General features: G+C 50.1%; 1 protein-coding gene across 1 annotated transcript in view; it reads right to left on the bottom strand.

The window, feature by feature from the left end:
* Positions 1–14,096, bottom strand: part of GLB1L3 (galactosidase beta 1 like 3) — a gene marked incomplete at its 5' end in the record, with an annotated part of 33,511 nt that overhangs the window by 7,997 nt on the left and 11,418 nt on the right. The window contains 5 exons of the mRNA XM_081122758.1: positions 1,720–1,804; positions 6,575–6,639; positions 7,846–7,927; positions 9,248–9,340; positions 12,763–12,871. Coding sequence (XP_080978884.1) covers positions 1,720–1,804; positions 6,575–6,639; positions 7,846–7,927; positions 9,248–9,340; positions 12,763–12,871 — 434 coding nt within the window. The remainder of the gene's footprint in view (positions 1–1,719; positions 1,805–6,574; positions 6,640–7,845; positions 7,928–9,247; positions 9,341–12,762; positions 12,872–14,096) is intronic.

Consider the following 14,096-nt stretch of genomic DNA (forward strand, 5'->3'; position numbering starts at 1 on the left):
TGAGCATCGACCTAGGATCCAGGCAATCGGGGTTCGATTCCCAGTCAGGGCACGTGCCCGGGTTGCGGGCTCGATCCCCAGTCGGGGGCGTGCAGGAGGCAGCCGATCAATGACTCTCATCAGTGATGTTTCTCTCTCTCTCTCCCTCTCCCTTCCACTCTCTGAAATCAATAAAGATATTTTTTTTTAATGAAATTTAAAAAAAAAAAATTAAGAGAAGACAGAAGTCACTGGTGAAATTTTATCATTCTCAGTCCCACTCCCCAATCCATTCAATTGTTTTGTCCTTCAACTCCACTAAGACTCTAACCAGAAAATAGGCAGGATGGGCCAGAACTACCCCAGCAAGCACGTCTTCTTTCCTAGAGCCTTTATAAAAAGTTAATTTTCTCAGAGTATGGACATAACTGGGCTCCTAACTATATATATTAGATAATAGCCTAAGAACCCTTATATCACTTAAACAGCTAATGTTCATTATGTTCTCTGAAGTTGTATAAATAATTAGCATCCCCTTATTACTACCTCCTAGGGAAATATCTCTGGGGACCCTGGTTTAGATCCCCTTCAACAGTCCACAGTGGCTGCTCTGTCTTTAGCCACAGAAACTCTGGTTTGTCACCATGATTTAACAGGTATGAAGGTCCTTCCAGGGGCCGTAATGGAAGGCGGGGTGGTGCAAAGTCAGATGTGGTTCACCCCTGGCTGTGCCCTTCACTGTCTCTATGACCTTGGACGGCATATTGTTTTCTCTCACAGCCTCTTCTTCCATATTTGTTAAATGAAGGGCCACATTCCTACTAACTACATCATAGGACTGATGAGAGAATTAATTACTGAGAGAATATATGTAAGAAACACGTCATAGTGCCTGAGGTACAAGTGATCAGAGAGAGGGTGTTTTCGGGGGGGAGGGGGGATCTACTTTTCAGGCCAAAGCAGGCTTTTCTCAGTTGCTCGGTACAATTCCAGGGTTCTCTTTCCTTCAGGCACAAGGGAGCTTGTTTTCATAATAGCGATTGCAAAATATCTTTAGCCACAAAATACTTTCATGAACAACACCTGCCAGGCACGGATCTGAGGGTTTGCGTGGGTTGCTGCATTTATCCTCACAACAACCCTGTGAGACAAGTTGCATGACAGTCCCCGTTTGCAGATGATAACACACACTCAGAGGGAAGGAAAGCTGCCTGGTCATGTGGCTAGTGCTGCGGAGCTGGGATTGAAATCCTGCCCCTTTGGCTCCAGGGTCGCCCCCCTCAGCCATCGCGGCTGTCTTGTCCTGATGATTACGACCACGCATTCGGCGACTCCCTAGCAATGGCCTGCACACTTTCCAGGGATGGTTAAGACTTTTGGCAAATGCATCGCCTTCTTCAGAGACGTCATCTTTTCAGAGACCCTCTGTGACTCCCTTGATGCCCCTGCAGCTCTGTCCCTGTCTTTTCCATCACTGCCTCCTCTGACTGATTCAAAGCATTTGTCAGATATTGATTGTTTTAATTATCTGTCAGATCCACTAAAGTACAAACTCCCTGGGAGTAGGAACCAGGTAATTTTTACTCTCCAGTGCACCTTTGGGCCTAGCTATGTCCCTGTACGTAATATGTGTTGAATTAACAGTCCCGGTTGAATGAGCTGATTAACCAGCAGAGAAATGTGTGAATGACCTGTCACTCAGGGGGTCTCCATTTGATTCAGACACTGGGAAACACTTACGGCGGGCGTCTTTAACCATGTGTTTATCTCCCCATGTGTCGAACCAGCCGACCCAGAATTCCATAACCATAATGGGCATATTTGTCTAAAAACAAACCAAATAAAATACTGTCAGACAATAAGAAAACAAGTCAGAAAAACTGAATACAGCAGATGAGGAACTCATGCCTCTCACATTTTTCCGAGTCAGCCATGCTCCCCTCACCCATCACACCTCTGGTTTCTCCCCTCCTTCTCAACACCATGATCACCAGGCTCCTTTCAGCTTTTTTTTTTTTTTAAATATATCTTTATTGATTTCAGAGAGAGGACAGGAGAGGGAGAGAGGGAGAGAGAGAGAGAGAAACATCAATGATGAGAGAGTCACTGATCAAGCCGGCAACCTGGGCAAGTGCCCTGACCGGGAATCGAACCCTGATCGCCTGAATCCTAGGTCGACGCTCAACCACTGAGCCACACCTGGCCGGGCTCCTTCCAGCTTTAAGTGCCTCCCTGCTCTACCTGGATAGCACCTTCTATAACTGCAACCTTGTCATATGCAAAGCTGGCACTGAAAGAATCCGCTTGGGATACACAAAGACCTGACTGCAAATCCCCACGGAGAAACTGAGGCTCAAAGGATACATTGTGGGTAAGTCCAGAGACACAACTCAAAGCCAGGTCTGAACCAAACTATCAGCCACTGACTGATAGTGTCTATTAAGTACATCATTTAAAGGATTCAAAAATGGCAGAGTAGGTAGAAGTTACGCCCGCCTCCTCCCTGGAGCACATCAACATTACAACTAAATTACAGAAAAGTCAACCTGGATAACCAGCAGAAGACCAGCTGAATAGAAATCTTATAACTAAGTATTTACAGAAGCCACATAGAGACTGGTAGGAGGGGCAGAGATGCAAAAAGGGCTGGCCTTGCACCCATGTGTGGCGGCTGAGGATCCGGAGGGATGACTCAGCTACAGAGATTCCCCCTGAGGGGTGAGGGGTCTCAACCCCATGCTGAGTTCCCCAGCCCAGAGCACCAGTGCTGGGAAGAGGACCCCATATAATACCAACTGTGAAAACCAGTGGGTGTTCCATCTGCCAGGTGAGATGGGAGTCTGCTAGGAGTCCTGGCATTCCCTTAAAGGACCAGCAAACAAAATCTCATTCATGGGCACTCACCCTGGGCTCCAGCAGAGGGACAGCAGCTCAGAGGGGACTGGAGTCATAAAGGGAGAGACTGAGTTGGGTGGCTATTAGGAGAGGGCTGGAAGGACAGCTGCAATTGTCCCTATATTGAGTCCCTCTTCCACATGGCCCACAGACACCTTCTTTCCTGCTCGAGCACTCCCCTCTGGCATCAGCCTGGTGAGCTACACTAGCCCTGCCCTGCCAAGCTCCCATAAGGCTCTGGGATCTGCTGCCAGCAGCCAGACTAGGCCTGCATTGCACTTTCCCTTGAAAAGCTATTCAAGGAATTCTGGGCAAGATCAGGGCACCCAGAGACCCACAGGGAGAGGCTGAGTTGTGTGGCTTCAGGGCGAGGGTTGTTTTCCCTGCATGCTAGACACTGTAACTGTTCCTGTGTTGAGCCCACCCCATGGCATTAGCCTGGGAGCTGCACAAGGACCACCAGGCCGACTTCCTGAGGCCCCTCCCTGCCAAGCTAACACACAGCTGGGGAATCAGCTGGAGGTGGCCAGACTGGGCCCGCACTGCAGTCTTTCTGAAAAGCTCTCGAGGAATTCCAGGCAAGCTCAGGGTTGCCAGAATCACACAAGCAGAGGCTGAGCTGTGTGGTTTCAGTGCAAGGGATGTCTTCCCACACACCTGGCAGGTGCAACCATTCCCGGGCAGAGCTCTCCTTCCAGGAGACCAAATCTTAATCTATTTTAGCCTGATGAACTCTACTGGCTCCACCCTGATGACTGCCTAACACCCCACCCCACTGCAAAGGCCCACAGGGCCCAGGCAAGAGGTGGCTGGCCTCAGGGTACCCTAACACTTCTCCTGATTAGCCTCAGACTCAGCACTGGTGCCAAGTTTGAACCTGTATCAACCTGGTGAACACCACTCACCCCTACCTGCTGGCTCATTATGAAATTGCCTCACAAAACTCATAGAACACCTGAGGCTCTTACAATAAGTCAGCCTAGCGGGCTACTGGCAGGCAGCAACGAATCTCGGGATATCTTGGGCCTTTTGCTGACCTGCCCCAGGCCTGCTGCTGGTGACAGATGAATTCAGTTGTCACTTTGCCCCTTTCACAGGCACCCAGGCCCAGCACAGGCAGCTATCAATCATGGATCTTTCTGTAGCTCCAAACAGAGAGCCCAGGGCTGGTCACAGGCAACATCTAACATTGACTTGCATCAGAATCCCTCCCAAGAGGTCCCGGTACCAACACAGCTGCTGGCTGTCTTCAGACCACATCAGAGCATGACCCAGTTAGGGCCACAGATGGCACAAAAACGGGAGATCTTGCTGGGGCAAGTTGTACTTCTTGGGGTCAGTCCCCACGCAGCAGCTCATACACTGTGATCAGGGTCAGTCCTCCCAGTAAGCCAGCCTGAGGACCAACCCCACCAATAGATGGGCCAACAACAATCAAGACTCAATGACATGCCCCACACAGGACACACTCCTGGAATACTCAGATCAGATATTCAAGGAGACTGCACCACTCAGCCCCACAGGACACTGACTGCATAAGGTCACCGTACCAACACTGGGAGACATAGCAGATCTACCTAATGCATAGAAACAAATACAGAGAGGCAGGCCCTGGCCCGTGTGGCTCAGTTGGTTGAGAGGTCACCAGTTCAATTCCCCATCAGGGCACATGCCTGGGTTTCGGGCTTGATCCTCAGTAGGGGTTGTGCAGGAGGCAAACGAGCAATGTTTCTCTCTCATCGATGTTTCTCTCTCTCCCTCCCTCACCCTTCCTCCCTCTCTCTAAAATAAATAAAAACATATTTTTTAAAAAGATTTAAACAAATACAGGGAGGCAGCCAAAATGGGGAGACAAAAGAACATGCCCCACATGAAAGAACAGGAGAAATCTCCAGAAAAAGAACTTAAATGAAATGGAGGCAAGGAACCCACCAGATACAGAGTTCAGGTCATAAGAATACTCAGGAGCCCTGATCAAGTGGGATTTATTCCAGGGATGCAGGGCTGGTATCATATCTGCACATCAATTAATGTGATCACCACATAAGCAAAATGAAGAATAAAAATCACATGAGCACATCAATAGATGCAGGAAAATCATTCGACAAAACCCAGCACCCACTTATGATAAAAACTCTCAGCAAAGTGGGAATAAAGGGAACACACCTCAACATAATAAAGGCCAATATGACAGACCTACAACCAACACGGTGCTCAACTTGGAAGAACTAAAAGCGTTTCCCTTAAGATTGGGAACGAGTCAGGGATCTCTATTTGCACCACTCTTTGTTGTTATCAGCACCTGAGGGTATTTTTTCCACTGCTCTTCAGAAAGAGTAGAAGGGGGTGGGGGAGAGAGATAGCGCTTGAGAAACATCAACGTGAGAGAAACACCTCAGCCGGTTGCCTCCCACATATACCCCCCACCCAGGGGGCGGGAAGCAAACCCGAAACCCAGGTACATGCCCTTGGCCGGGAATCAAACCCGTGACCCTTTGGTGCGCAGGCCTCCGCTCTAACCACTGAGCCACAAGAGCCAGGGCCATTTTCACCTCTCATTCAACAAAGTGCTGGAAGTCCTCGCCATAGCAATCAGACAAGAAGAGGAAATAAGAAGCATCCAAATTGAAAAGAACGTAAAGCTGTCATTATTTGCAAATGACATGATACCATATAGAGAGAACCCTAAAGATTCCTCCAAAAACCTTCTAGAACTGATAAATAAATTAGTAAAATAGCTGGATACAAAATTCAGAAAAATGGTTGCATTTTTATACACCAATAATGAACTTTCAGGAAAATCACTAAGGAAACAATCCCGCTTACAATTGCATCAAAAGAAATAAAATACCTAGGAATAAATTTAACCAAGGAAGTAAAAGATCTGTACTCAGAAAATTATGACACTGAAGAAAGAAACTGAAGATACAAATAAATGGAAGCAAATACCACACTCATAGATAAGAAGAACTAACATCATTAAAATGTCCAAACTACCCAAATAAATCTATAGATTCAACACAATTCCTATCAAAATACCAAAGGTGTTTGTCACAGAACTAGAACAAATAATCCAGAACTTTGTACAGAGCTACAAAAAACCTGGGATGCAACAGCAATCTTGAAAAATCAGAAAACAAAGCGGGAGGTATTGCGCTACCTGATATCAAATTATACCACAAGGCCACAGTAATCAAAACAACATGGTACTGGCATAAAAACACATAGGTCCGTGGCACAGAAAAGAGAGCTCAGAGGTAAATCCACCTTTGTTAAGTGAATTCACACTCAGTACAGTCGTTCATTCCCACCATCTGCATAGCCTGGCTCAAAAAGGCTGGCCCACCGAAGCCAGGGCGGAGGCGTCTGTCAGCGAGACACACGGCCCATTGTCGGGCTCTGTCCTCACAGAGGAAGGAGACCATCTTCTCCCTCTGATTCACCCCGAGTCACCCTCTCTCCTTTCCTCCAGTCACCTGTCAGGTGCTTCACGAACAGAGGTGACAGAAGCAGAGTTTCTTCTTTATTCCCCACGACAAGAGACAGAAACTCCATGAATTGCTTTGGAACCCAGCTGAGACCCCAGGGGGAAGCCACAGGCTTTGTCAGGCCTCTGGTCCTCACTGTACAGCAGGTGCACGGGTTGGGGGGACCACGGCAGGCGAAGGGCTAAGACTTTTCATCTCTCAAATGGCCTTACCTGCATACTATGAAGGTTCTTGAAGGAATCCTTCCGAAATGAGTTCATGTTGATGGTGGCCAGCACTGGAGAAAGAAGGGAGAGAGGCTGTGTGAGGCACAGTGACAAGTGCTACCAGGGGAGGGACAGAGGCCCACCCCTTGCGCATGAAAGGCAGTTGTGCTGAGCAGTGAGGATAGTGAGAGGCTCCTTGTGTCCTTTGTTGACCATGCACAGGGCTGTCATTGGACATCTGCAAGGACAACGTTACCTAAGAAGGGCAGTTAAAATTAACCATATTTTGTGCGGAGAAATGGAACAGGCCAAGGTCACACAACTTGGTCAGACCTGAGAACTGAGTGCAGGTTTCCTGATCCCAAGTCCAGCTCACTTTCCACTGCAGCAGAATAATGTGGGGAAGAGCCACCGAAAAGGAGGTGAGAACAGCAGCCTATAGGAGCAGCCGTCCTGAGCTGACAGATACCACCTGACAGATATTCCCCGGAGCCATCTGGCTGCTCACACCTGGGTCACTTCCCTCACTGTCATCACCTTATGGCATTGTTCTGAATTGTTCTGCTACTTTATTTTCTAGGACCCGCTCAGAGTCCACAGTGCACCCCAGGCTGCAGGACCCCAGGGCTGGGTCCCCGCAGAGCCGGCTTCCCGACACAGCACCCATCTTCTGCTGCTCCGTGGGTTTCTCGATGCTGCTGGAGACAACTTCCATTCTAACCATGCCCAGCACCAATGCAGGCTCTCAGCCACAGAGAAATTATGAAAGGTGGAAATATTTCTACATAACACATAGACACACACAACACTGTGGTGATGGCTGGAGGGAAAGGAGGGTGGGGGTAGGCGGAGTGGGCAAAGGGGGGAATGGGCCTGGAAAGAGACTTGGCTGGGGCGCTGGCGCGGTGCAGTGTGCAGAGGATGTTTTGTTGAGTTGTACACTTAAAACCTGTATGGTTTTGAGAACCAGTGTCATCCCAATAAATTCAAGTAAAAAATAAAAAAGGAAGGAAAGGCAGAAAGGTATACGGGGGACAGAAGGGCTCCCTCCAGCTGTGCTGTTGGATGGAAACAGGAGGGAGGAAAACGACCGAGCTGCCAAGGGAACTCTGCTGTGACCTGAGCTCTCACAGTGTTATCACACCTCTAGGTCCACGCAATGCACATGGGGAAGGGAGGCATCCGAGGTACCCTTGGTTCTTTCTCACGCTTGTCCAAGTTTCGAGCTGGCTGCTTAGGAGCCTCAGTTCTCCCTTAAAATAAGCCTGAATTTGTACCTCCTTCTATGCTGCCTTTTTGGTATTCGTCATCCGCATCTGAGGTCAGGAGCAGCTCCACAATCCCTCTTCTCAGCAGGGCCTGTTGAGGAAACTGGACAAGGTGAGCCCACTCTTCTTTCTCCCTTGGGAAGAAGGCATTTAGGACATAAGTAGAGCAGGGCCCAGGTGGACAGAGTGAGAACGAGAGAAAAGGTTGGAACCGAGAGTCTGACCCCCCGCAGCTCTGTTCCAGTCTGGTGTTTTTCCCGGTGACGAAAAAGCCACAGAGGCTGGGCTCTGACACCCACCCCCGGCCTCAAGGGGAAAGGGCAAGGCTGAATTTATGAGGAAACGCCCTGAGGAAGGCTCTGAACCCTAGAGAAAGAGAAGGAAGGCTGGACAGCTTTGTGCTTGAAGGGAAGAGGGGAGGCCCTAAGGAAGGTCAGAGAAACTTCACAAACTTGGGTCCTACCTGGACACTAGAAGGAAGTGAGCAAGCCCACCACAGCTTTGGAGAAGAGGGGGCCTAATTAAAAATTTATATTTCCTAAGGGTATAAGAAGCAGACAATGACCAGAGGGCAAGAGGGCCCTATCTGTGTGTCTTACGTGCTCACTGAGCCACAGCTGGGACTGGGAGCAGAGTTGAGTAGCAAAATTTTAAAATCAAGGAAAAATAATACTGGCCGAATGAGATTGATTAGTGGGGTCTGGTGTGAGGCCCCTGAGAAACGTTAGGGAGGGGATTTCTTGCAGACCTTGAGGCTCCAGAAGCCCCAGGTGGAGGCAGGAGCCCAGCCCCGCCTCCTGCCTCTCTTATCACCTGCTGGCTCTTTCCCGCCCCGCTGGCAACTCCTGCCCCTGCTCCCCAGGCATCCCACCCAGAGGTTTCTGAGTGGACAGAGCTGGCATGGGACCCTGCCTCCTGCTCAGCAGACTGGGGAGGGGTCCCATTTAGAGGAGAACTCGTCAGCTTCCTAAATGAGGAGAGTCAGGGACAGGGAGGAGCCCCACGCACCAGCCAGGGCACCAGCAGGACTGCAGTTGTGCCCTGGCCTGGGACATCCCCACATGCAGGAGCTAAGGAACTGAAGTCATAAGTCGAGCTACAGGCCAGAGAGCTGCCAGGGGACCCCCTTCATCATCAACTCCATGAAGCATTATTTATTTACTATTCACCAGCCCCCAGCTTTCATGAGAATTGTGGGTCACAGAGATCTTTTGCCATCACATTTGATCTCAGAATAAAGTTCTTTAAGTGCATCTTAATCACCCTGACTAAGCTGCAGATTCAGAGAAAGGGAACTCGATCTCCTGTATTGGAGGAACCCACAGGCCTAAGGAGCCGGCGGCAGGCGTGGCCACCGCGCTGTGACCACAGTGAGGGAGGCGAGCAGATGAGACACAGCAGGTCCTCTCACCCTCTGAAGATGAGGCATGTACTCTGGGTCCACCGAGAACGCCCCGTATTCGTTCTCCACCTGCACGGCGATGACGGGGCCTCCCTGGCGGTACTGAGACAAGCAGAGAGGGGACAGTGAGCTGCAGGGCTGGAGCTCTGGGTGTGCCGCTAGAGCCAACAGGGCTGGGTGGGGGGACTCTGTGCCCCAGTGGGTGCCTCCCCCGGGGCCCTCTCCCCCCCCTCACAGTCACCTGCAGGCCCTTGGGCTGCACAGGGAGTCCTAGTTCCAGTCTCTGTAAAGACAACCACAGCTTTTCCTCCGTTTCTCACACCAATTAGCTGTGTAAGTGTGAGCGTTCAAACCTACAAACTCACCTGCTTCCACACCCACCCTGTCCACTTTCCACCCAAGGGAAGAGTCGTCCCTCCTCCCTCCTCCTGCGTAGGGTAATGCCACCTCAAATTCCCGGAGTCCCCTGCCTCCCACCACCAGCCCAGGAGCCCGTTCTCTGCACATCCCCTGTCCCTTCTGTCCTTTCACTTGTCTTTCCAAACCGCCTGACTCCACCTTCCTGGAAACTTAGTGCAGAGAGCGAGCTCCAGGACTGTTCCCTCCGCCATTCTCCTGCTCGCTCCATTTTTTCTTTTTTTAGATCTTTATGGCTGTTTCGTTTTTAAATTTTTTTTATTTTTCAGTTACAGTTGACATTCAATATTACATTAGTTAAGAGCCCTGCTTCTTGAATGAGGGCCCAGTTGTCCGCACTTTCTCAATTTTACCCAACTCCTCAAACACTGTGCAAAGCTTCCACCTGTCATACCACCCCGCCATTGGCACTGACCTAGTTGTGCTGACATTATAACACTTTTCACGCTGAAGTTCATCTCTCAGCGTCTTTCCACCCTCCAGCCAGCCCTCTGCTCTGGGAGCCTCTCCACGCGGAGGGCGGAGCCAGCTCTGAGGGTGAATGCTGACCCCTTTTCCCCCCAGGCTCCTACTGCCCCTGGGTCAATGCTCACTTTAAAGTGAGGTGTCCCTTTAGGACAAGGGCACAAAAGCTCCTGAGGTGGACAGAGGAGAAGGAGCCCGTTTGGTGGGCTCTCCTTTGTAGCCTCACCTCGGCACCTCCTGCCTCTCCCCTCACACTCTATGCTCCAGTCGAGCTGGACGTCCTACTTCTTCAAAGCCCCCATTGTATCCCTTGTCATCTGGTCTCCACCCCCTGGCCTGGCCAACGCCTCCCCCCCTTCAGGTCACTGTTACTTTTCCCGAAAAACATGCTGGGAGCGTACCTCTCCCCCACACCCCCGCCTGCGGCAGTGAGCACTCATGTTGTGTTTGTCTGTCTCTCGTCTTGGGCTGTAAGCCCCATGGGCCAGGGACCATGTCTGTGCTTTTCACCGCTGGAAGCTTATTTACTACACAGTGCTTGGCACATAGTAGGCACTCAATAATTATTTGTTGGAGGAGTGTGAGTATTCTGAACTGATGAACTGTTTGTATTATTGAAGGGCATCTCCCCGCCTGAGCAGTGAGGTTTCCAAACACCCCGTAGTAGGAGAATTCACAGTTAGCCTTATGACGCAAACAAGATCAGAGGAGTAAGTGTCTCCAGCAAAACAGTAAACACACTTTAAAAATTATTTAAATCTAACAGTTGAAACAGTGGAGATAACTGATCAAACCGAAAGACCTTAAGATACTAGTAATTTAGTAATGATAAGCCCTGTACATTCCATTTGCATGCACAATTCCGTTTCTTAAAACCTCCCTAGGGTTTTCTCACCTCATGATCTCCCTGGATGGTTATCAGTTTGCTTTGCTTGCTGAATCTACGAGTGCTAAGCAGCATCTGCACTTGCTCCTGAACTTCCAGCCAAACATTCAGAGTCTTTCTAGTTTTAAGGGTCAGAGGTTTTTCCTGCCACCAAGTTCCACCTCGACTGCAGAAGTGAAGCCAGAAATGTGAGGCTTCAGCCCCTTCTTACAAAGGTCAAACCCTGGCTCCACCGACCAGACCCAGGCTGAATCGTGGAGACAAGTCTCCCTTCAGCACTGCTCACCTCTCCCGAAGTTGCTCTGCTTTATTTCCATTTCTAACCTCCTTCGTCTTCTCTGTATAATTACCCTAATAAGATAACTCAGACTCACAATTCAGAATTACTTACAAAGGGCTAGATCTGCATATTTTCCCTCAAAAGAAGAGTCTAAGACCTAATAATCCTGGTTTTTATCCCATCTCAAGCTATACCAAGAAATGTTCTTAAATTAACACTTATTTTTAAAATAATAACCATGTGCTCCTCTTGTTGGGGAGAGAGTAATATTTTAAAAATCAAACACGCCCAACCAGGTGTGGCTCAGTGGTTGAGCATCGACCATCGGGGCCATCGGGGTTCGATTCCCGGTCAGGGCACATGCCCGGGTTGCGGGCTCCATCCCCAGTCGGGGGCATGAAGGAGGCAGCCGATCAATGACTCTCTCATCATTGAGGTTTCTCTCTCTCTCTCTCCCTCTCCTTTCCTCTCTCTGAAATCAATAAAGATATATTTTTTTTTAAAATCAAACACAGGATGGAACCATCGTGGCCTCACAGACGGCAGGGTGTGACGCTCTTTGCTGTCACGGGCTGGTCTGAGCTATAGGTGTACACTGTGGAAATAAAGGCATTTCCTATCGAGTACACAATGTCTGGGCCGCCTGCCCGTGAAGAAGGGAAAACTTGTGGTATCTGTGCTCCCTGCACTGATGAAACTAAAACAAATTGGGATGCAAGTGATAGCAAGTGTACTCACACAGGCACAAAAATGACACCCGTGGGCCAAGCTATTCATCATAACAAACTGGCAAACTCAAATGCCTGGGACAAGGGCACTAGTTAAATGAATCTCCATATATTCATATCATGAAATGCTTTGGAGTCATTAAAAAGAATGGCAGGTTTCAAAAATATATTCAAGTGACAAAAGAAAAACTTCCAATGAGAACTGTATATTTTTGTATAAAAAAGTACACATACACACATATACATGTGTAAGCATGTGCATAAATAATTTGCTTCCATGTGTATACAAAGTCTATGGAAAGACAGGCAGAAGTCTGGTGAAATTGGTTGTCTCCTGAAAAGGTAACGGAATAGCTTTGGGGAAGGGTAGGAAGGGGGGACTTTATTTACCATAAACTCCTTTGTTCCTTTTCACCAAGTGTGCGTATTAACTGTCTAAAACGGCGAAGATCGTTAGGAGTGGAAATAAGCAGTATGGAGACCAGTGGGCATAGTGAGCTCAAGAACCTTCAAAGCCAGGCAGCCACACGCCCAGGCTCTCCTCGGTCCTGCAGGCGTGCTGTGCGCACCCCAGGAGCCCTGGGGCAAAGCTGGACTGAACACCCAGAGAGAGAGAGAGAGAGACAGACAGACAGACAGACAGCCTGGGCTCTCAGAGAGCCTGGGCCCGGCCTGCTCTGCCCACCAGTCAGACCAGCTCTGTTCCTGGGGCGAAAGGGAGGGAGGAGGGAGGGAGCTCTGGTTTCACCTGGAGAGGAACCATTCTGGCAATCAGATGATCAAAATATCGATCGACTGCTTCCACAAAGCCCTTGTGGGTTGTTCTCAGGGTCATCCTGGGGTCCTGCAGTAACCAGCTGGGGGAGAAAGCAGACAAGCTCAGTGTCTGCGGCGGAAGCAGGAGGCGGTGGAGGGGCAGCCAGCGCCTTCCCAGAGCTCCCTCCAGCAGTTTAATCTTCTGATCTCGTAGCCCTCAGGGGTCCTGGAAGATGCCCTCTGGACCATCTCACAGAGCTGTCAGATTTACAGGTGTCGTAGGGACACTTTACGGCTCAGGAGGTGCTACACCTCCATCATGGTCCACACTGCCCCACAATCCCCTACACACCCCTACACACTCACACCCACCCACACACATCCTCACACCCCCACACACACCTGAACACACTCACACACCCCCCACACACTCACACCCACATACCCCCACCCCCACATCCATACACACTCACACCCCACATCCCCCACACACACACCCTACACATACCCCACACCCCCACACCCACACCCCCCCACACCCCACACACACATACTCCCACACACCCCCCCACACATACCCCCCACCCACACACACCTCAGTGGGAGGTCCTTTAACCTTTCACTGAATCCTTGCCTCCATTCTTTTTCAGTTGATTAAAAACCACTTTCTCGAGCCCTGGCCAGGTGGCTCAGTTGGCTGGAGCATCATCCCACACACCAAAAGGTTGCAGGTTCAATCCCTGGTTCGGGGCGCCTACGGTCGGGGCGCCTACGGTCAGGGCGCCTACGGTCAGGGCACTGGGGTGCATACAGGAGGCAACCGATCGATGTTTCTTTCACATAGATGCCTCTCTTTCTCCCCTCCCTCTCTGTCTAAAAATCAATAAAAAAATAAAAACACCCTTGGGTGAAGATTAAATAAAAATAAAACACTCTTTTCTTGAGCACAGCCTATGTACCTTAGGCACAGGGTCACACCCCTTCTGAGGCCTGAGACTCCAAGCACAGGAGGAGCTTCCAGCCAGTAAGCACCCCGGGCCGCGCAGCTGGCAGGGCCTCGGGCTCAGGGGCAGGGAGCCGCTGCTTTGCCAAAACATCCGCCTCCTGCAAGGTCAGCTTCTGCTGCCCCTGAGCCCGACGGGGGAACAGGCTCATCCTGGAGAAGACGAAGCCTCTACCTGACCCAGGGGATAAAGGTGCTCACCCGGAGGCCAAGCCATGGACTAAACAGAGTCCGTCAGCTTGTACAGTTACTAAAAGAGCGTCCTTGGGCTCTCACCCTGAGCCTCAGCTGTCTGATCTGAAGGCCAGCGGCACAGGTGAGGG

This window comes from Miniopterus schreibersii (genome assembly GCF_964146895.1).
Source record: "Miniopterus schreibersii genome assembly, chromosome: 20".
NCBI lineage: Eukaryota > Metazoa > Chordata > Mammalia > Chiroptera > Miniopteridae > Miniopterus > Miniopterus schreibersii.